At 40.5% G+C, this 23,863-nt stretch overlaps 1 protein-coding gene across 3 annotated transcripts; it reads left to right on the forward strand.

Moving 5' to 3' along the window:
* The first annotated feature begins 1,220 nt into the window (after positions 1-1,220).
* On the forward strand, positions 1,221-22,124 carry cep162 (centrosomal protein 162). Of its 3 annotated transcripts, XM_067602501.1 has the most exons (30): positions 1,221-1,331; positions 2,645-2,746; positions 3,327-3,462; positions 4,467-4,523; positions 7,392-7,541; positions 7,781-7,952; positions 8,642-8,721; positions 8,826-8,875; positions 9,990-10,020; positions 10,138-10,212; positions 10,850-11,056; positions 11,726-11,807; positions 12,657-12,927; positions 13,467-13,707; positions 13,933-14,096; positions 14,976-15,110; positions 15,782-15,913; positions 16,854-16,966; positions 17,193-17,292; positions 17,380-17,506; positions 17,647-17,810; positions 18,526-18,630; positions 18,758-18,997; positions 19,180-19,398; positions 19,521-19,824; positions 20,016-20,148; positions 20,218-20,359; positions 20,454-20,552; positions 21,198-21,332; positions 21,410-22,115. In XM_067602501.1, exons 2-30 carry the CDS (start codon positions 2,687-2,689, stop codon positions 21,623-21,625), a joined length of 4,140 nt encoding a protein of 1,379 aa, XP_067458602.1. In that variant the 5' UTR covers positions 1,221-1,331; positions 2,645-2,686; the 3' UTR covers positions 21,626-22,115. The 3 variants fall into 3 exon arrangements, with proteins under 3 accessions (XP_067458602.1, XP_067458603.1, XP_067458601.1); XM_067602502.1 differs by lacking the exon at positions 4,467-4,523 and having other exon boundaries at positions 21,410-22,112; XM_067602500.1 differs by lacking the exons at positions 1,221-1,331; positions 2,645-2,746; positions 3,327-3,462; positions 4,467-4,523 and adding an exon at positions 5,146-6,383 and having other exon boundaries at positions 21,410-22,124.
* Positions 22,125-23,863: the final 1,739 nt, after the last annotated feature.

The raw sequence follows: 23,863 nt of genomic DNA on the forward strand, positions 1-23,863 counted from the left end.
CAGCCACAAGAGCATTAGTGAGGTCCAACAGTGATAAGGCCTGGCTTGCTGTCAGTGTTCTGGTTTATCCCAAAGGTGTTGTATGGGATTGAGGTCAGAGCTCTGTGTTGGCCAGTCAAGTTTCTCCACACCAAACCAGTAAAGGTATTTCTTTATGGACTTCGCTTTGAGCATGGGGGCATTGTTATATGGTTATATTGTTATCCTGTCTTTATTCAAGAGTGTGGTCTTTCAATTTGAGAACATGATTTATTGATTTCACATTCAGATTTTGTTATTCTCTCCCTCAAATCCCACCCTCGCTCTCAAATAGCCTCTGCTTGTGCTTAGACTTGCTCTGCTTTTGCTCTAACTGTATGCTTACACTCAGATATATTGTTGCTTGCACAGATTTCCTGCTCCAGCTTCAGCCCTTCTCCTCACACTCAGGCTGCTTCTGTGCACTTGTGAAATGTCTGCTCTCAAATTCCTCTTGGATTTTTTGTGCAACAACCCTGTCAAAATTCTCCAACCAACAGTCTGCCTCCTTGTGGATGCATTCACTTTACTTCTCAGAACATTCCGTACGAGTGTTATGCACAGGACGGACCACAATTGGACTGTAGATTTCTGCAATCTGAGTTTTACCTAGTAAAATATCTATTGCAGATATCCAGAATGTTCATTCTAGATATCAAAAATTTAATTGTGGATTGTGAATTGTGTTATCTGAAATTGAAAGCCCAACACACATGAATGGCAAAGGTGATATCATTTGTCCTCAGAAGAATGACGTTGTGGATATCTGAAATGCTCACTTTGACAAGGAAGAATTGAATAACATATATCTCCAGTACATATCCAATCTAGCTATTAAATGTTAAAACTGCCACTTTTAGATATCTTAAATGTATTTTTGACTAGTACAATCAAAAGTTGTAGATATCTTGAAATACAATTTCTGCTAGTAAGAATGTTATTGTGGATATCTTTAATTACTACTCTGACTAGTAAGAATACAGTTTTGACTGGTAGAAATGCTATTATGGATATCTAAAAAGTAATTACAGATAGGAGTGTGGTCCGATCAAATGTGAAAGCAGCTCATGAGCCGGACCATAGATGTATATTTTTGAGCCGGACCCATCTTATACTCTTGGCCATATGCTGAGCCCTCTCTATTCATCTGTCTATTGGTTATCCTTTCTTCTGACGTATTTTTACTAGCCAATCAGATTAGTTTCGTCACCCGGGTGGTGTCGCGGGAACTGCCAGATACTCAAAACAACAGAGCGCGGAGGAGAACACTTCAAGTGGTCGCTCGGCACAGCTGTCGAAAACCAGTCTTTTATGTGAGTTCTTCTGATACAAGATTGATACGTTTACCTTGGTGAAAGTCTAGTGCATTATTCCTCATGTAGTGGGCAGAGTTAGTAAGCTAATGTTACTAGCTAACGAGATAAGCAACTTAAGCTGCTGTTAATTCTGTCATATTGTGTGGAAAAAACGCCGGAAATGAGGGGATACTTATTTCAGAATAAAAACGGGCGTCCACACTGTAACTTTAGCACGCTACCATTCCTGCTCCTTAAAACGATACTCTGACATTTCTAACAGAAAACGCCACTTCAGACTGTCGAAATAACGAGAATTCTGATAGAGGAATGAAGTCAGTATATATAAATTAGTTGTAGTTAAGTGTGTTATTGTATTTATTGTTTTTCAAGCTGTTGTAATATGAAGTGGACTTTGCCCTGGCTTCACTAAGTCACGTAGTTAAACCTCGAATACCGTTTGATTTTGACAGTTTTGACCGGAAGTTGTAGTGTTGGTTTCCTAGGCGACAACATGATCCCGTCCTCTCGTATGTATTAATACATGTAAAACTGTATTTGTACATCTGGCAGTGTTCTGAGGTACTGCCTGTCATTATAATAACTGTAAGGATATTCTAATATATTCGGCGGAAGTGTTTTAGCGGACAGTGTTTTATTTCAATAAAATATCACCTCTTTTATAAATGGTTTACACTGAGCCCTACACGACAACAGTATTTTGAAGTCAAATCAAAGCAAGCCCTGCTTGGTTTATTGTATGTTTGTTAACTAAGATGATAAGTAAAGATTTTTTGATGCGACTGTCATGTAAGTTTCATGTTTTCTACGTGCCTATTACTTCAAAAGTCTTTATAGACGGCTGTAAATGCGTTTATTCCTTTACTATACATTTGAAGTAAACATATATAAACATTGACACATTCATAATAACCATAACTGATTGAAAAGAAGTAAGTTCATATTTTATGCAGCATGCATATCATATCATAAAGATGTCATCAGAATTGTATGGATTGGTCTTGTTAATTCCTGGGTGTTTACCAAGCAATGACAGATGCTATCGTCTGCATTATGGGAAATGTAGGATCTGGCGTTTTTTGGAGCTTGACTCATACTAGATTAGATATCTGGGCCTCTGCTGCCAAATATTGATTATCATTATCCTTGATGGCCAGTATTCTGTAGTAACATAATTATTACCTGTAGATGATGTAATGCATTGCATCTCATCACCTTTAAGCCTTTTCATGTTTTAAAGATGAAAAAGTGTAGAACATGCTATACGAGGTTTCATTTTGTTCACCTGATTCTTTTTCTTGTCTTGTCAGTTGTCGGGGTTCCTGTTGGCTGATGGAGCAGACAGCATCACTATGTCTCACAGACTGACCAAGGAAGAGCTGGATGAACAGTTTGAGCTGTTCTTGAAGGAGGTAATATAACACCGTACAGGCTGCTGTGGTGGTGTTCATAGATATATTGCTGACCTGATCATATGAATGTGCATGGCATGAACTGGGGAACCCAGAGTTAATCTGAGCTAGTTGATAATCAGCTTTGTGATACTGGTTATCCAGGATCAACAGCGTTAGGGTCAGTGAAGCAGGTAACCCAAAAGGAGCCAGACTAAGCTGAACTTCCTCTATGGTATAGGCCCATGAAATGAATGATCTGAACTCTCACCAATAGCAGCATGTCAACTGGAAAGCACTAATGACTGTCTGTCTAATCAACTCCAACTCTGATACAAATTCAGAGACTGACTGGATTTTAACATCTCTTGTTTAGTGGTGTTTTAATGGAAACCTAGTAGATGAAATAGAAACTGAATTGACTAAATGTCAGCTGAGCAGAGCTGTGGAGCTGAAATGCTGCGATAAGAACTGGTCTTTTTAAACAGAAATATGAGTGTGGAACATCAAAGATGGAGACAAAAATAAAGGATGTCATGGGTTGCTGTACACAGTCTTGTCCTGAGGGAATCTTTCTGACTTAATCTTGATTTCTTGTCAGTCTGTTTCAGATGACTCTGTGGATTTGGGCGCCTCTAACAAGCAGCCAGATGTTAAAAGTAGTCAGAAATCAGCCCGGAAAGCAACAGTGTCATGGTGGCAAGATGACGAACACAGCGATGGAGGAGCAGGGAGAGGTAATAACGAGGAGAGGACTCTTCATGATATAATATCCATCACACAGGTCCTATTTGTCTTTGGCACCTTCAGAATGAGAATGTATATCAGTTGCTGCAGATGTGTCAGTGTATAAGCATCTGGGCATATGTTAAAGGATTTTACAACTGAAATGGCAGGAACCAAACGCTCATAAAACAAGTCTTTTGTGGACTTAAAAATAAAAATGTCCTGACAGCTCTGACGGAGCTCAGGATTCATCCATATGGCTGCTTTATTACAAACAGTTCCACCATATAAACCTGAATCTGTGTAGCTGAACACAGAACATGAATTACCGTCAGATCTTGACCGATCTGCTGTTAATGAAGTTACTGCTTCTGTGCCGAATGCGTAAATGTGCACAGCCTCTTTCTTATCCTTTCAGCTGCTGTGTGATGCTGCAGCCAGCTGTGAACATCAGTACTGATGTTTCTGATACATTCGTTGACACCTGAACATGTGTGTTCGCTCTGTGTGCGCACCTCTGCTAATTGAAGACACGCAGTTTGAGGCAGTTTTCATTTTGAACCAACCTGTGTGCTGAAATGTGGAGAAAAGCTTGCAACAAAATTACAGTTAATAGTTCAACAGTTCCCATCACATATAAGTTCCTCTGTCCCCCTAACCCTCATTATCCAGTATCCTTGCACTAGCATGCTGTTCTCATGCTGTTCTACTCTTTGATTTCTTTCTGCTTGTCTTGTAACATCGTGTTGTCTGCCTCATGATCTTTTCTGTTTACTTCCAGTGCTGTGAAAAGGTACCTTGTTGGATTTTTCTCAGTTTTGCACATCTTCCAGGCGTATCCCGTGGCTTGTTGTTTGATCTCTTAGGGTGTCACTGACATAAAATGTCAAATTGGCTGCAGAAATGTGCAAACATGCAGCTAAATGAGTGTACATTTTCACAGCTCTGTATTGTCTGTTGACTATCTCCTTATTTGAAAAACTGTCTTTTTCTGTTTTTCCTCTTTTCCCTGCAGCAACGACCAAAAGCAGATTTATCAAAGCCAAAAAGTCTCAGCCTGAGAATCAAGAGGGTGAGAGAAAGTTGCTCCCACAGAGGCTGTTAGGAAAACACTGTCTGTTCACATCTTTGGTCATGTGGGCCTGTAGTAAACAGCAAGCACCAGAGATGTGGAGTCGAGACTGATGACTTGAGACTTGACTTGACAAAATAATAAAAGACTTTGATTTTGACACCAATGACTCGTGACTTTACTCGGACTTTAGTCTTTTTACCCAGATTGACTTGATATCTTCCTTAAATGAAATGATGCTATAAGAAGGTGTGCAGAGAATCAGCTCTTTCAGATGTAGCCTGCAGCAGACTACTGCTTATCAGCGGTAACTAGTTCATGGTAACTTGCCAAAAGGCCAAAATGAAGCTTGGCTGTTGTCTTGTTAATGTGCTGTCTGTAAGCTGCTGTCTGTACTCAGCCAAAGATTATTTGTGTTATAAGAAGCACCACTCTGTAACATCACTCTATGATTGTGAGTGGAGAACACTATCAAAAACCTAGTCACAGGAATCACATACCTGATCATTTAGCTTTTAACAAGGTGTCTGCAGCTCTTGAAAAAAAAAGCATTGATTTAGTCTTCCTCAAAAAAAGGTATTAGAAGGTATTTAAATATTTTTTCTAGCCTGCCATAGACAGTAATGTTGGATATAAAATGTTTTTTTTTTTGTTTGTTTTTTTTAATGTAATTTTAGCAAAACTTGTCTGGAGCTTAAATTAATTAGTTATTATTAATTGGTTAATCTGTCTATCCATTCATCCATTCTTGTCCAGGTGATGATTAATGAGTCATTAGTCATGTTATGGGGAATGATTGTCATATACTGCAATTAAGTCATGACAAAAATGTAACATGAATTGAAATAAATTGACATTTATTTCATATTGCACTTGGTAAATAATTCTGGGCCGTATCATCACTAATGCTTTTATTGATATCTTTCATACTTTTACCATGAAACAGAAACTGAACTCTATGTGGTATTAAAATGTCTTTAAAAGTCTTGAATTGAACTTAGTGAAGCCTGCAGAAACCCTGTTTTAAGTGTTAGAATGTTTATTTAAAAGTAAGAAATATAAGTTCATTATTTCTGTCATGTCGTTTGTCATGTAAAGTGTCTTTGAGGATCTTGAAAAGCACTCTATGAAAAAAAATGGTTAATTATTAATATAGTTAATAAGTGGCATTACATTTGGTAAAGTGTGCATAAGGACTTGTTTAGGACTTAAAACACACTCATTGGTCTTCACATGGTGCTTGACTCAGGCTTTACTGGACTGGACACTTGACTTTGGACTTCATAACCAAGAACTACTTGTGCTCTTACTTGTGTAAAACAATGACTTAATCCCACCTTTGGTTAATATGCTGCAACTACAGCTGCTATCCACCTTCCATTATGTGATCATGTCATATTTTTCACGGGGCTGTAGCTTAAAATAGCAGGGTTGGTTAGCATTATGACAATAGAAATGTACTATTTTTAAACAGGTTGATCCCTATTGTCAAATCTCCTCTGCATGCCTCGTGTAGTTTCAAACATTCAACTCTACTGTAATTGGACAGTGCACATATATTGTCTGCCCTCTTTTTCTCCATGCTGTCTGAAGTTGTCACTGCGGAGCCTTTTTATAAGCCAGTCCCCAAACCTCGCAGCAAAGCTGCTGACAAGACCCACAAAGATCCAGTTGTGGAGATTTCTCCGACTGTGACGAGACAGAGAACTCCAGCTGATGACTCCTGCTCTGACAGTCTGAGCAGTCCCACACATGAAAACCTCCAGTGTGCATCAGGAGAGAGGAGCCTTGATGAGACCCTCTCTAATGATACTCCAGCAGCCAGCACTGATAGTCTTTCCCAGGGGGACAGTGAAGATGGTAACTTCAGCTCAGACCCCCTCAAACTCCCAAACCCCCTGCTAGTGTCACATTAGTCCCTCAGCAGTAGACCGATAGACATCACTAGTTCTCTTAGCTTCCTGTCATAGAGTCATAGAGTCTGTCATAGACTAATAATCTTTTATGTTTGCTTACTGATACATTAGGTCAGTGCTGGTCTTCTATTACATAATAATAGGTAGGATAATAGGTTCTGTCATTGTCATTCACTGCCTGATGGAGATTACCCTGAAAACATACCCTAAAACTGTCTGAATAGGTTGTGGTGACATCATATATGTGTGGGGGGGACATTTTTCAGCAAACGTCTGGAACCTGACACAGCTTTGATTTAAAATGTGTTGGCCTCAGTGAACAACAAAACAGAAATCATTTAAATTGACTTATTCAAACACACAGTGGAAGGACGCATATATACCAAAAGACACAAGGTGGCAGTAAAGAGCCATAAGCGATACACCAGTGCACCAAGTGTTCTGGAAGAGTTTCATTTCTTATCCATCTTAACATAAATGAGGACATAGTATATGTAAATTATGGCATTTAATCTCTTTATTATGGATTAGAATTACTAAAAGTCTTGAGTTGGAAAGCTGCAGACAAATGTCAAATAAGTGACTTTACTCTGACAGATGAGTACAGAGAGGAGAAGAAGGATATTTATTCTGAGACAGTTTCCTCCTAAGTAATTATTCACACACTGGTTGTGGTTATATAGACTTTTGTGGCTCGGATGAAACACACATTCATCCATGTCCCATCAGCTAGTAACCACAGTTAGTCCCATTTATTGATAGACCAGTTATCAAATCTATATACACAAGAAAGAGAGATGTATAAAATTCAGACAGTCCTCAGTGTTGACAGTTGGCACAAGAAGAGTAAATGCACAAAAATAAATACCTGTGAAATATAGTCCGTAGTTTGTTTATTTACAGGTGTTCAACCGAAGCTTTATTAATGCTGCTTCATGATATTTTTGTCTAGGACTGCTGGGATCTGGGAAGACCTTCAGGAAATCTTTGAGGAAATCTCAGCCAATTCGAGAGGAGGATGAGGATTCAGGAGACACTGGTTTGAAAGAAGAAGAAGGGCTGGAAGCAGCTGTTCTCAGCAGAGACAGTACAGACACAGAGGGTGAGTTTGAAAACAGATGTGAAACAGATGCATATCAGCAAATATCGTCCAGTGAAAGAGTCTGACAGTGATATAAGAGTCCAATTCTAACTTGGTGGGGTACTCTGTTTGGTGTTCCACATCCTGTCTGAATAGGGGACCTTACCTTCTTTCTTTATCTTCACTCAGATTTGTAGTTATTCACTCCAGGAGTATGACAGTTGTGCTTTCCATGTGTGCTCTCTTCTATAAAAACTCAGCATTGGCACCAGCTGTGAACATGACCGGTATGGGGTTGGACACTCTGGAGGAAGAAGAGGAGAAAGCCAGGTTCTTTGCCCAACTAGAGGCAGGTGCTTCATCATCTATAGATTACTCCCAGCTGAACAGAGAGCTAGACTCCACTAGTTCTACCATGGCTACTAACCTCAGGTATGTAAATGGCCACGCTCTAGCATTACACCCACTCAGCACTAAAGGCCTAAATATAGTAGTCTGAAACAGATCAGTATAGAGGTGTCTGCCACCACATTGGCTGCTGACTTTCAGAGACAATAACATACATATTGGAAGAAGTCAATGTCAGTGAAGAAGTCAAATCAAATTGCTTTTTATGGCACAGAATCAATGCCTTTTCTGATGCTTTTCATTCTAGAATTAAGATAATTAGTTTTATTTAATTAATCAGGCAACACAACAGGATTGAGATTGGCTGACATTTTGCTAACATTTTAATTTCACTCTTTCAGTTATCTGGATGGTTTGGCTTAATCTTTAGCTCTTTGGTTTCATCTTAATCTTTGTAAAAGTTGATTTATTGTCTTTTGGAATCCCACTGTTGACAAAGGTCATGTGGTTTCTTGTCTATTATGAACCACCTCCTGTGATTTGACATAAGCTAAATGAACAGAATGATGAGTTTAAGTTAATGAGCTTTGTGGTAAATATTTTATTACCATCTCAATGGAGCCCGGAGGTAATTTTTTGAAGTCCATCAGCCCCTGACAGATGAGCCAAAAGTGGAACAGAATTGCGTATTAACTCTGGTCTTGGGTGCAGCGTCTGTACTGCCGCTCAGTGTTGTTGCTATAATGTGATGAGGATGGATATCTTCCCTCCAGGAAAGATGAGGAAGCAGTGGAGCAGAGTGAAGATGATCTCAGGAAGGGCAGACTCACAGAGACTGTCAGAGACTCTCCAGGTAAGAGTAATGATCCCCAAACCTCTTCTCAGTTTGCTTTATCTCTTTCTCTGTGTGTTTAAATCCCTCTCTCTCTCTCTCTCTCTCTCTCTCATCACTTACAGACTCTCCACACTACAGTGAGGATTTTGAAGATGAGGAGGATGGAAAAGAGGTTTGCGGCTTGAATCTATAGCTATTAAACTCTGAAAGGGTTCTTTGATAAGTTAGGACCTCAGCAACTTAGTCATTTGAACGTCCACTTACTAGCTTTTTTAGAGATTTCAGCCACATCTCACAATCTTAATCAACAAATGGAACTTGTTCAGGTGTCATAATGTGATCTAAGTATAGAATATTGTTCATGTGATAGAAATTACTTAAAGAACCCAATGTGTCAAAAAGGAGCTTTGCATTATAACGAATGTTTCAAGGTTAAAAAGAGCTTGGGTTAAAAGAAAGTTATGAAACCATATATCAACAGCACTTATCCAGGGCCACCACCAACTTTCTAACTGAATTCTACCAACCAAAATCTCCACTGCATTCTTTGTCTCCACTGAACAAATGCATGTGGTTGAGGCTGCTATAGAAATATACGAATCTGAGTCAAAAGCACCACAGAGCAGCTTCTCCATGTCCTCAGATGGAGACCAGCGTGTGCATCACATACATAAAAAACTTCCAACTAGCTGTTTAATGTTACCCATCTGTGCAAAGGTAGAGCTGTAATAGTAAAATATGTGAACTATAGGTAACACTGTTTCACTGCTAGTTCACAAGTAGTTAGAAAAAGACTCACCTGTACCAAATAGCAACAACAGAGCCACAGCACCACTTCCTTAACACAGTTTCTTTTGACATTGGTGCTGCCCAAAATATCCTTTTCGCTTCTCACTTGGAACAAGCTCTTTGGAATTTTTATGGTGAAAAATCAGCCAAATGGGACAGGTTGCACTGGTCAGGATGCCCCCGTTGTCAAAACTAATGATGAATTTCAGTCAGTCATACACCAAAGTTAAGTGAAACATTGTTGCAAAATCAATTCTCAGTCAGACAAGCTCATGATGGTAAAAGCAGGTTAACATGGAATACATCATTAAATCTTTAGACTGCATGGTGGTTGGATCAAAGCTGAGAACACGGTCAACAAAATTTGTGATGACATCCACAGATTCCATGCTCCAAGCTTTATCTATATTTACACTGAAAAATCACTGAGTCTCAAATTCAGAAATTGAAATGTCTTGGTATAGGTTCAGTAATTCATGTTCTTTTCTGTTTTTCAGAAGTCTAAAATGTCTCCAATTCTTGCTAAAGGTAAGAAAAAAAACAATGTTTTTATGTAATGTGTGGGTGGTGGGAGGAATAAAACCTTTCAGTTAAAAAGAACACGATGTCTTCAAAGGGGCAACACTAACTTCACTTTGGTGTCAGTTTCTCTCTATGATTCCCTGGATGACACTGGTGGAGAAGACATGAGGAAGGACATAGCAGGATCACTGGACAGAGGTAACACAGATACATACTGAATGTCTGAGAGCATAAGGGGAACAAAACAAATGATGTAAAATAGATGATTTTGTTTTATGAAATCTGCATTCCCTTTAAAACAACAGCTTAAAGCAAAGTACAGAGAGTAAGCTTCATTTACAGGTAGTTTTTGTATACATGCTTGCTAAAACATGTTGATAGAATAAGTGAGCATCAGTCAGCAGGTGTGGATAGAGTTCTAACAAGTAGTGTTGGAGGCAAAGAACTTCTCAAGAACAGAGAATATCTTTGCAGTTATAGATGGACTGAAGAACAGAAGACACTCTTACAGCAGAGAAGGATTGAGGAATACTGAGGTCCTCTCAAAGAAATGTAACAGTGACAAAGAGTGTAACAGTGATGGAGCACTCCATATACTCATATATATATCCATATACTCAAACTATAAATCATAACCACTCCATACTCTTAAAAGACCCAACACATCCAGAAGATTCTAGACTGTAGATATACTGATAGTCCAGTCAAACAGATTATCTTTGGCCAGCTCTGTCTGCTGCCTCTCTCTTCTCTATATTCTATTTTTTGTGTGTGTGCTTCTCCTGTGACCCACTTCCCATTTGACTCTGTACACTTAAGTTTGTTTTCTCTGCAGGCCAGTCCTATGTGCAGAGTGGAGGCTCAGAGATGGAGGCTCTTCATGACGCCTACAGGCAGATCCATGTGGTGGAGGATTCAGATGACCATAATGACAATTATTCATCACTAGAAGGGAGGGGAAGGTTTAACAGACCTGTATCTCCATCCTCTCCCCCTCAACATGCCAGACAGTCCCTACAGCCTGCTTCTACCAATGAGTCAGGTCAGACAGACCAAACTGTAGACAGTATTTGGAGGAATGTTGGAATCATTCTGTATATAGGAGGTTATCTCTGCTTCATGTCTCCTTACAAAGATTCTTCTAGAAGCAAATCACGAGCAGTGTATTCTTTACAGTCGTCAGTATCCCACAATCCATCATGCTCTGGTATATTTTTTAGTCCTCATCACCTCCTAAAGTCATCAGTCACCGATAAATATTGTACAGTATATGGACCCTTTTCATGGCAGACACTTGTTAAAGCAGGAAAAGTAGAGGTGGAATTCATAACATTAATGATGGCTGCATTCCAGCACTCTGGTATTGTGCATGCTCACTCACTGACATGACTTACAGGGACAATGAATGGAACATAGGCATTATTAGTGTTATTATTTACACCTGTGCTTTTCCTTCTTTGACAACTGTTTGGCATGAAAAGGGTCCATAGTTCAAGAGGAACTATGAAGATGGATTAAACAGATTGATTTGACTCAGTCACATGGAGTTTTTGTCAGTTATAGTGCTTGATGTCTTATTGTGAATGAAAAATGATTTTACACTCGATCCATTTTCCATCTTGATTATGGCAACATTTACTGGTTGTCCTTGCCTGATGTATGTTGAATAAATTGGTCCTGTATGAATTTATTTGTGTATGTGTGTATTTAGAGCTGCCCACTGCAGAAGAGCTGATGAGGCCCATCAGACCAGAGAAGGACCATATCAGAGGTTTCTCCCTCCAGCCAGTCAGGTCAGAATGGCAAAATGTTTCTTGAAGAGTCTACAGCCATGCTAGCTGCTCTGTGAGGCTGCACTTAGGCACAGAGGTGCATGAGCTAAATGCTAATGAACACACTAACATGCTCACAATGACAATGCTAACATGCTGATGTTTAGCAGGTATCATGTGTATCATGTTCACCATCGAAGGATGCTAACGTTTGCTAATTAGCACTAACCACATTATACAGCTGAGGATGATGGGAATGTCATTGGCTTTGCAGGAGTTAAGCTAGAGTAAAAGCCAGGGGATCACCAAAGACAGTAGGATTCATCCTCTGGGGACCATGAATGTCTGTACAAAATATCATGGCACTTCATCAAACAGTTGTTGAGATATTTCAGTCTGGACCAAAGTGATGGACTAACGGACTGACAATCCCATCCATGGCTAAAAATCTCTGTCAGTCTCTGTCACCTATTGGTCTCTGTAACAATCAAAGGAACAACTGTTACAAATGTAATCATGTAAATAAAGGTCAGGTATGTTGTTATTTTTCCTGCTTTTGATAGAGAAAGGTTAGCAGATTCCCTCAGCATCAGGTTTCTGTGTTGAGCCTAAACATGTTCTGATGTCTGCATCACTGTATGCACAGATAGAGAACTGATAGCTATTATCTCAGACTCATATTTGTATTCATGTTGTATTAACATTTGTGTACATTTCCATTGTTTTGCTGAGAAGATGACTGCATCATTCATTTGGGATGACATTACTGTTACATAATGATATATTACATATGGGCTCAGCTGTACTGTGTTGAACATTAAAGCTTTTACAGAGTAATGGTGAAAGTTTTGTCACATTTTCTGATGACAGGGCTGTAGAACTTGACCAAGAGAAGACATTCCACTCCTTGGAAAGGACTTTCCCAGACGTGACTTCTCCAGAGTCACATGAGAGGCGAACAGGGAAGGCTGACTCGGCAGGGTCAAAGGGAGCCAGAGGATTGACAAACCACCCATCCAGCTCTCCAGACCTTCTCAGCCGTGACTTGACATGGAGCATCAGGGAGGAAGTGGAGAGACTGATGCAGGATCAGTTTTCTCCTCATACATCCTTTCAGGCTGGCAAAGCTAAGAAACAACCAGTGAGACAAATTTTGAAATGTTTGTCCATTTCAGCAGTCCTTGGATTTGTACTTGTGCCAGACAGACCACTTCATGCACCACTTCTCCACTAAAAATATAACAATTTAACATTGGTTATGTAAGCGGTGGTGTATTGTAAAATGTACATCTGCCCCATTCCTGTTCTGAATGCTTACTACATAAAAGGAGCAATTTTAGAACAGATTTAATAGCTTGTTCAGAAATGGCCTATGTAGAGAAGTTTACACATACATTTATATTTCATATGTTTAGCCATTTATGTAGTAGCTGCAAAGTATATTTTCACAATTTGCTGAATGATTGAAATAATGTTTTTGTCCTCTGAATTAATAGCAATTTTATTTTTGGATATATTATGGTTAATTAGATGATGATTATCACCTACGTAGAAACATCACTGATGGCACTACAATACATACTAGCAAACTCCAATCACACTACTTGTCAAGAGTATAATATCCGTTCATGTTAATACACCACAGTGTAACCATAATAGACTATGTACATTATCCCCCAGGCGGCCCGTGGCTCCACCATTTCTCATGCGTCTGCATCTTCATGGAGGAAACCCTCTGTGGCTGCTGGGAGAGGCAGGAGAGCGGAGGGTAGAACGGCGGTGACCTCCAGATCAACCGGACTGAGCAGAGCTGCTGCTGCTACAGCCAAGTCCCAGTCTTCTGTTTCCCATTCTCTGCAGCATGCACGAGAAAAAAACAAATCCACAATGAGCCAAGACAAAGATGACTGCAACTACACAGGTTATTATTATTATTATTATTATTAGTGAAACTCACATGCAAAATATCATCAGAATGGTCACATCATTTGAGATAAGGCTGTGTGTAATAATGTTATTAGTTGTCCATGAAGCTTGATTTTTCCCTGTTTCTGAATCCCTTCATATCTTCATAATGCAGGAGCCTGGTGTGAATGTGTAGAATCATTTGTGTGAACACCTTTTTTATGTTTTGACTGATTTGCAGAGCCAGGTGTGAAGGTGAGCAGTGAGCTGGTGGCATCTGTGCAGTCTTTAGTGACTGTCCTTCAACAGCAGATAGACACCAGCAGTCGCCAGGATGCTACAGATTCACAGGAAGTCAGAGGTCCTCAAGGATCCAGACTGACACAACATCTCCCAAAGAAGAGTGTAAGAAAACATATTTTGCTGTCTCGACTGACTTATTTTGAAAGTTCCCAGGCACAAAGTCAGCATGTTCAGTTGATTATCCATGTAACAGCTGTGGAATTAAAGTAGCAGCATTGTTCTTGTATTGCAGGGTCAGGATAGTTAGTCTGAATATTATAGTAGTTATATAAGGTGAAATGTGAGTAAGTGTTGTCATGGGACATCTTCAGATCGGCCAGTAAATCTTCAGGTCACCCACAACTCAGCATTAAACTCAAAACTTATAAGAGACACACTCAAAGCAATCCACTTGAAGCTGGTAGAGTTTTACTTGAATATGTTTACTGTGCATAAAGAACAACACAAAGCAAACCCAGGCCTTGATCCTGGGATAAAGAACCCAATGCAAAATCATAAAACATCATATTATATTCTTTTCACTACCTCTCCTAATGTGGAGCTTGTTTTCTAGGCTCCACCTTGCTTTTAACCATATTCAAAACTATTCTGCCATTATTGCTGAGTTCATTAGTGACCTTGAAGCTTTGGTAATGATCCAAGTATGATTCATCTTAGTAACAATGGTGGCTCAGACTTCTCTAAAATGTATCAGTTGCTCCTGGCTTGGAAATAATACTGTCTCCACATCAGTGTTAGTTTGCACAAAGCTTCAGCATTCTGACAATCCTCTGAAATGTTGTAAGTATATCGGACAGTCAATGTCTGGAGGAGGATTTAATCATTTTCAGAAAGGATCAATTGTCAGTGTTTGCAGGTGGGAAGCCAGTGAGGGATCATCCATGTTGCTGTACTAGTGTGAAACTCTGTGTACATGTAATAAATGCTTTTCTATCTTTTACAAACTCAATCAGTGAGAGATGTTAAATGTCTGACTTCCAGAAGGAAGAGGACAGCTCTGTGGTGGAGGAGCTGAGAGTCCAGCTGGCTCAGAAGGAGAGAGAACTGCAGATGATGAAGCAAGAAGCAGAGGAGCTCAACTCACTCAGACAGCAGAACTACCTGCTGCAGAGCAAGGTGACTCACAAACACACTCACAACACAAAAACATTGTCTGCATATCTTTTTAAACTTACACTGTGTGTTTACTGCACTGTGTGTGGTTGAGAGTGGGGACAGTTGGCTGTAGACTCTTTTATTTGGCTAACTATCACTCCCAATTATACACATTCATCTCCAGGTGTAGCTATAGTAGGCCATTTTTTTGCTACACTCAGAAAGTCCAACATCAGACATTCATCAACAGTTAAAACACAGTAACACATGGTAACAGTTACTTTTAGGCTCACGCCTTAGTTTTGTCCAATAGTGTCAGTGTGGGTGTGATAATGTAACAACTTGCAAAAAAACCACCACTCTTTTATTTAAATACATTATAATTTTAGTCCAACCGCTGTGTAAAAATGCATGTAATGTAATGTGTAATGTAAAAAAACACTTTCACTATGGATAGAATACAAAACACAATAGGACAAAATAGAAAAAGAAGGAAAGAGGTGATGCAGGATGGAGCTATTCAGCTGTCAAACAAACTGAAACTGATTTTAAAGTAGGTTTTAAAATGACTTGTTATTGGAAGATGGTCAATATTGAAGGACTCTGATTGGAATCAGATTCAGAGAAAAGGTGTAGTAGTAATAGTTCTAAATGAAAAAGTAGTGAATAAGCTATTTTGTTGCACTCCTCAGCTGCGGAGTGCAGAAGAAGCCGTTCAGAAGAGGAGATTGACAGAGGCGTCTGACTCTGCTACAGAGAAAAAGATCCAACAGATTGATAAAGAAATAAAAGAGCAGGAGACGCTCATAAAAGGTTATCAGCAGGTTTGTTTCTGTCTTTATGACTGTCTTCACTGTTCATTTCTGTCTATGATTTGCATGTGACTGCCCTTTCTTTTCCTCTGATCTTCATTTCATCAAATCTGTTTTTAAATATTAATCTCCACGCTTGAGAAACGGTCTCTTTTGTGTCAGAAATGTAGGATGGATGTTATTGACTATATGTAATGAGCTGTAGTTACTGTCCACAGTTTGATTTGAGTGAGATGGGTGTATGTCTGCATGAATGTGAAATGTATGCTAATAGAGTGCGCTCTAAAAGTCCCACAATGGAGTGAAAAAGTAGTGTCCTTAGCATGTACACCACCAACTATCTCGGTTTATTAACTGCACAGTAGCTGGCTGACATTTAACGTTAGCGTTAAGTTGGATCTACTCTATTTTCCCTACACCTTGCTAATGTTGCAATACTGATGGTGGTTACAAATATCTTCATGAAAGATCAGCGTCTGTACTGCCTGCTCTGGTCTGAATACGGCCTTAATGAGGTCAGCAGTGGGACATCACACCCACTCTAGCAGTTGGAGGCCACAAGTAGAGTTAGTGATCTTGTTTGATAGGAACATGAACCATGAAGTGTTACTGGCTTTATTCACAGATTGTTGTTCAAATCCACTGATCGCAGCTGCTGAGTTACACTTTTGTGAGTCATCATCTTCTGACTAAAGCAACTGAGTAAAACAAAGTCAGCATATCAAATGCAAATGTATCCAGTAGGGGTGTTAATGTATTTTCTGTGGTGTGTTAATGTAGCAGAGTAATATGCCCAGCTGTGAAGCACTGTACTACAAACTGAGGAAGAACTAACTGCATTTTACTGTACAGTGTGTAGTTTTCTTTTCCTTTTTGTTTTCTGTTTTTATTGTCTTCTTGTGTTTTTAATATTTGTACTTTTAAACCACAGTAAAACAAAGGTGTTTTACAGGAGAATGAGAAGCTGTACTTGCAGATGAAGGCTCAGCAGGCCAAGAGTAAAGCCAACGAGGAGGCCATGTTTAATGAAAACCAGAGGCTGCTGAATGAACTGGCTTTCACGAGGTGGGTTCAGTGACGGTGTGTGTGTACCAGAGCTATTTGTGACTGTGTTATTGCTGTAAATGTCTTCCAGATACTAATTTAAAAAATCTATAGACACTTCTTGTTATTGAGTGTTGGCTTATTTATGAGATTTCACAGCATTATGATTATGTTTTCATCATCATTTTGAAAGGTATTTTTCAATCTGTTCAGTTTTTCTCTGGCATGTTTTTTTCATTTCCACCAGGAAGCAGCTGAATAAAACCTCAAGGCCTGTTGGAAATGTCTGCTCAATGGATCACACTCAGCGCATCACAGACTTGTTAGCTCAGATAAATACATTTCAGGTAAGTAGTTCTGTCGCTGAGTTACTGACAGACTCAAGTTCTGTTTCCGCTGCCTCACTCATTATTGAAAAGTCTCTTTTTTTGCAGAGGAACGAGGCGAAGCTGTCTGAGGACATTCACAGACTGAAGCAAGAAAAGCAGGCTCTGGAGGTGGACGTGCAGCTAATGAAGAAAGAGAGAGACCTAGCTAAAGTGCAGGCCGTCTCCACCTCAGGTCAGACTGGATACAGACTGTTGGGGCTAAAGCTCAAGCAAACATACAAACATTGCATTGGTTCATGAGCTGAGCTGAATACATGCATATCCTGAGAGTGTTCGTCATGTATCTGTCTATCAATATTCTGAACGTGCCAGGTGATAAAACCTTTGAGATGCGTGTCCTGGAGGACAAGCACAGAGAGGAGGTGTCGGCCCTGAAGAAGAAGCTCCAGTGGTTTGCTGAGAATCAGGAGCTGCTGGACAGAGATGCTGGCAGACTGAAGGCTGCTACAGCTGAGATACACCAACTTCAAGAACAGGTGAGGTGCTGCTGTCACACAACAAATAACCTGGAGATGATAAAGACAGCCACTAACTGGTTCCTGAAGCTGTGTCTCAATTCAGAGGCTGCGTCCTTCGAAGGACGGCTCAAAATCTCTCCGCCATATTGCTGCCTTTTGGTGCGAAATGCATTCTGGGATAAGTTGGGCTGTGAAGGATCCGTTTGTTGCATCCTCCAAAAATCCTGCTGCATTTGAAGGAACCTTCGAAATGGAACATCCTTGGTCGCACCGCTGTGAGGCATTCAGTCTTATACATACATTGCTACATTAATACAGCCTTTGAAGGATGCAGCCCCTGAATGGAGACACAGCTATAACATTGTGAGCAGTGCAGAAGAGAGACAGGAAGCAGCTCTCAGCGATGAAAACCCTTTATTGACAGGAACTCAGAAACACAGTAGCAAAATACAGCTGTGGTCAAGAAATGAGACCTCACTCATGGTAAAAACTATAAACCAGCACAAAAATGACAATTACTAACATAAACCACCATGTTCAGAACAGATTCATTACAAACACTGACAAAAAGTATGTTGAAACATAAAAGAGCAAACTTAACAAACTGTACATAGTTCAATAACTTATGGAAATGTAAAATATTTTGTTCATGTTTCTACATTCAGAATAGTTTTGGATCAGTATGTTTGAGCAGTTGAATGTTACTGTGTTGAAATAACTGTCTACATTCCAGGTGGAAAAACTGAAAATGGAAGTTGGCAGAAGAAGCAGTGAGCAGCAGAGGAAGGCCAGAGAGAAATCTGTGGATGCTAAAAGGATGCAGGACCTGGAGCGACAGGTTTCTCACACACACACACACACACACACACACACAACAAGCTAACTAATCAAACTTGTTCCACTCCCTCCCTCCCCTCACCGCTTTATGTCAGCTCATTGTTTAAGAGACCTCCTGTCTTTACCAGGTGAAGGAGCTGGAGCAGATACTAAGACGTAGAAACCCAAACTCGCTGCCCGCTCTGATCTACGCTGCAGCCACGGCCGGGGGTCAAGAGGATGAGGATGCTGCGAGGACGTCCCCGCCCAACCGCATCAACACCCTGCTGGAGCGAAGGATTCAGCGTCTGGAGGCGGAGCTGGAGAGCCACGACGAGGAGGCCAAACGCAGCCTGCGGGCCATGGAGCAACAGTTCCACAGGATCAAGGTACAACTAAAGGCTATATTATAGCAGCCAAAGCAACACGACTTTTTATGATGAAGATCTGCCGAATTGTAAACAAATCAGCTTGCATTAGATCGCACAGGTGTTCCTAATGAAGTGGCCGGTGATTGTATATATATATATATATGTATATGTGTGTGTGTGTGTGTGTGTATACCCCGTAGCTCCGCTATGAACAGCAGATCTCAGAGCTGGAGCAGCAGGTGGAACAGAAAGGTCAGCTCACCGCAGCAGCAGCGGCCTCAGAATGTGGGACTGAATCAGGGGTGTCACAGGTCAGAGGTCTGGAGGAAGAGCTGCAGCATGTGAAGGAAGCCCAGCAGCAGAAAGAGAAATCTCTCCAGGACCAGATAGAGTCTCTCCAGCAGCAGCTCAAACACAAGGTCGGTATGAGCTGTGCTCTCTCTGGATCTTGGAAATATTTGACTACGTAGAATATCGGACTGTATGAGATTATTCAAAGCTGTGAACAGACAGTCAAACTGATGCAAACCCTCCCCTGCAGGCCCAGCCCAGCCCAGGCCGACACCAGCGGCAAGCAGAGGCAGCGTTCGGCGTGCGGATAGACCGGCTCAACCAAGAGCTCGCCACCAAGACACAAACTATTCAGGAGCTGAACCGTACGGTGCAGAGACTGCAGAGAGAGAGGAGGAACATGCTGTCTGTCCCTAACACGCGACACGAAGCCCGTCCTACAGAAACCAAACAACAACCAGCCCCGACCAAGAGCCTCTGCCCCGCTACTGCAGAAGAACAAACCTTTCCAGCTGCTCACTATGAGAAGACCTACCAGCCCACTGTGTTTACAGGTATGCATGCTAGAAAATATGCTATATGCCCCAAATTACAGGCATCTCAAATAATCAAAGGAAAGCACTTCACCTTTGTATAAATCTCCACTGCATACATGAAAAAGTTGTATAAAACCTGTTGTGCCTCTGCTGCTATAACTTGAGACCACTAAGAATACTTATATCGTACTGATGCATTCTTTGCACAGGGAGTCATATCTCAGAGGTCCTGCAGGAGAACGAGGCTCTGAGGGAGCGCCTGGAGCAGCTGGAGCTGCACAGCGAGCAGGAGAAGGAGTCGTTAAAGTCTGATGTTGTACAAGCTGAGGAGGAGCTGTGCAGGTATGTATATCAGTGTAAACCACAGCAGCAGAGCCTGAACGTGAGACTGATTATGATGTCATCTGACAGGCTGAAGCAGCAGTTGTCAGAGGAGCTGTCCTCTCTGAAGGCAGAACACCTCGGGGTGTTGGAGCGTCTGCAGGCCACACACGCTCTGGAGCACTCGTCCTCAAAGGTGGCTCAACTTACCAATGAGCTCAACACTCAGGAGGTACGGAGCCTTTAACCAAACAGTCTCATATCAGCAGGAAGGAAAGGCTCCACCTCACACCTGTCACTTGTTTATCCCTCACATCCACCTGCAGATACTGGTGAAGCATCTGCAAGAGCAGCTGAAAGAGCTGCAGGGCGTCAGAGATGCACTGACGGTATCCAGGACTCGAGAGGATGCTCTGCAGAAACAGGTTTCACTCTGATAGTTTTTATTGTCTCTTTACTGCAAGAAAGAACTAAAATATAAATGATCTGTATCCTGAAACACATCTAGCTAATTGCTAACTTGGTGGTTTGTTGAAAACCTCGTCTGACCGCTGGTGTGTGTTGCTCAGCCATCTTTTTAATGATATCGCTCTGCTATTAAAGGTTTCTGTTGAATAAGCAAGTTAGCAGAGCAGCAGCAGCAGCTAGTGCTCTGTCTGTATCTACACAGGATGCGTTCAGGTACAGTACTGAGTGTAGGTCATCCATATTTTTGCAGCGCTCAGAGCCCAACACACAGTTACTGTAGTTGCACATGTTCAACAGAGGAACATAGACTTGAAGTGTGAAAATAGCTGCAGACTGTATATCCATGTGCACATGCATCCTCATGCAGGAGACACTACCAGAGGTCAGAAACTCAACAGGCAAGCTTTAACTTAGTGAGTACAGTGTTATCATAACTGATAAAATGATGGTCTGAACTATAGAAACTCATTTGTTAGTTTTATTTTATTTCATTTCATTTGTTTGTTGTTTACATTAGTCCCAAGCTTGTGCTTTTTTAATATTCTGCAGCGACAGAACTGCTCACTTGAACTTGACATGTTACTGTTCCGTCTTGTGTTCAGCTAAGCAGACTGCTGAAGGAGCTGAGGGAAGCAAAAGAAGCTCAGAGCCCAGAGGTGAGACTGGTGTGTAGCCTGGAGAGGAAGATCCTCAACATGGAGCTGAGACACCAGCACAGAGAGAAAGAGCTGCAGCAGGTAGAACTGACCGCTCATGTCCTGCTTTGAAATGATAAAGTCTGTAAAGTTATAATACACTCTCTCTCCTCCTGCAGGTGATTGGCGGCTCATGGCAGGCGCTGGAGGCTGACCAGCAGCAGTCAGAGGTGGAGCGCTGGAAGCGTCTGGCTCAGGACAAGAGCAGAGAGCTGGAAGCTTTCCGCCTGGAGCTGGACTCCATCCTGGACATCCTGAGACATCTCCAAAGACAGGGAGTGGTCCTCCCTCTGCTGAAGCCCCCCATCACAGCCTCCCTCACCCAGAAGACTTAATGCACACACAAGCTTGAAGCCAAAGAAAGACTAGAGAGCAATAATCCTAATAATCCTGATTAGTACAGCTGAAGGGCAGTACAGTGTAATTTTAGTCAACATTCCATACATCAGCACCAGCATTAATATCAGCAATATTTAGTGTTTACATGTATCTGAAGCTACAGTATGCTGGAGTGATTCTGTTAGGATTCAGAGACAGAAACATTTCATGTCTTTATACACATACTCTACCTGTTTATTAGTATCTGTGTCATTTCTATTATTTAAATTATTGTAATTTATTTAAGATGTAGTAAAAATAAAAATTTTTTTCAGTCTTAACTGATAAATTGTGAGTCACTCACAACTCTGCACTATAACTCACCATAACATGTTTATATGTGGCATCAATTCCTTCTTGTACAAATAAAGTGAAAATTCTCATTCTTAGAACATTGACACACTTAAGACCACATGTACTCTGAGCAGCTTGATACATACCAGCTCTTTCAATGAGCACTTGTATGTGAGATTAATAACAGAGAATTGTATGTTTTTTGAAGTTAATCACAAAGGATTTGTTGACTTGAATCAATGAATGATTTAAATATGTGAAGGTTAACAAATAATTCATTGATTCAAGTCAACGAATCTGGTATATCTATATGGTGGGTAAGGTTTTTATGCATAAAAATAGATTTGTGGTTCAGAAATAATCTGGTATAGAGACTCATTATGAAGGGATACTATGAAGCATCAGAATATATACAATTCTCTGGCAGTGACAACAGTCACAGGTAGCAGCCAGGGAGATCTTCTTTTGTTCCTATCAGAGTCACAAATGAGACATAGATTTATTTTCATAAAATATGTTTTATAGTTTAATGTAATGCAATATATCTTGTTCTAATGTGTTCTAACCCCTGTAGCAGTTTTTGGCAGTGTATTTATGAATGCAGCACCCAAGTGAGAGTAATCTGACCTGCTTTTGTCAAATGTTCGCTGTTTCCCTTTATTATAATCATCATAAATCATAAATGTGCTGAATATGTTTATATATTTCCATCATGTGTGCTGGATAGCAATGATCATATTACAGTTGTTTTAGTATGAATTGACAAGTTTGTTGGTATGATCCATGTATAACAGAGCAGAGGAGTCATTCTGTATCAAAGTGTGGCGCTGAGCATTGGATCCAGTTGATTGACATCTCATCAATAACCTTTCAACAAGCGAGCAAACCAGCTTTTCTTCTTGGAGCACAATAAACACACTGTTCCACTAATGGACATCATCTCAGCTTGCTATCCATTAAGAAGCTGTTCAACTTCCAATTAATTATTGGCCTAACTAGCCTCACTAATGGACAGAACGGTACAGAGTGCACAGTTTGTAAGTGGTCACAAAAGCTCCATTACAGGCAGGTATCCTGTGGAGTTTCTGATCACTGATGGAGCTATGGAGCAATGTTTTGATGACTGGGTTCCTGTTTAGTTTGTGTCTTCTGCTCTACTAACATGCTTGAGGATCCACATGTACATGCATGAGTTTGTGAGTATCAGCAGGTTCACAGTGTTTTACTGATTGACAATCGGTGACAGTAACACACCAAAAACAACAATTACTATTACTACCCTGTTAAGTAAACACAGATGTAAAAAACACACTTTAAAATATTCAAAAACTACTTTGCAAATATTATAAGGAAGAAAATGCTTTCAAGACCTCAAAAAAGTGTGTTTTGGTGAGAAATACTAAATGTGAACACTATTTTACTTTGCTTACAAGAAAACCACAGGTTAACTTTAAGATCATTACAATGTCTTAACTACTGTCTACCTACATCTATGACTGCAGCTGACAAGGTGTGGAACTGCTTACATTGATAAGAAGCGCCATGTTGAACTGAAGGTGACTAACATATTATCCATGTTCCATAGTGGTCAGACAACACGTTTTAAGAACCAGTTCTGAGAGAAAAATGTAGTTAAAACGTATTAAAGTAAAAGTTGTGGTTTGGTCCCTCTGACTGATATATTATTATATATGACATCATTAGATTATTAATAGTGAAGCATCAGTGTTAGAGCAGCATGTTACTGTTGTAGCTGCTGGAGGTGGAGCTAGTTTACACTACTTTATATACAGTTAGCTAGTTTAGTCCAAGCGGCAACCTTCGGGGATGAAAAATGAAGCCAATGCGGAAGTGTCAAAAACTGCAGTTCCTTGAACGGCCACTTGAGGCTCCAAAAGTGA

Source organism: Thunnus thynnus, chromosome 10 (assembly GCF_963924715.1).
Source record: "Thunnus thynnus chromosome 10, fThuThy2.1, whole genome shotgun sequence".
NCBI classification, from domain to species: domain Eukaryota; kingdom Metazoa; phylum Chordata; class Actinopteri; order Scombriformes; family Scombridae; genus Thunnus; species Thunnus thynnus.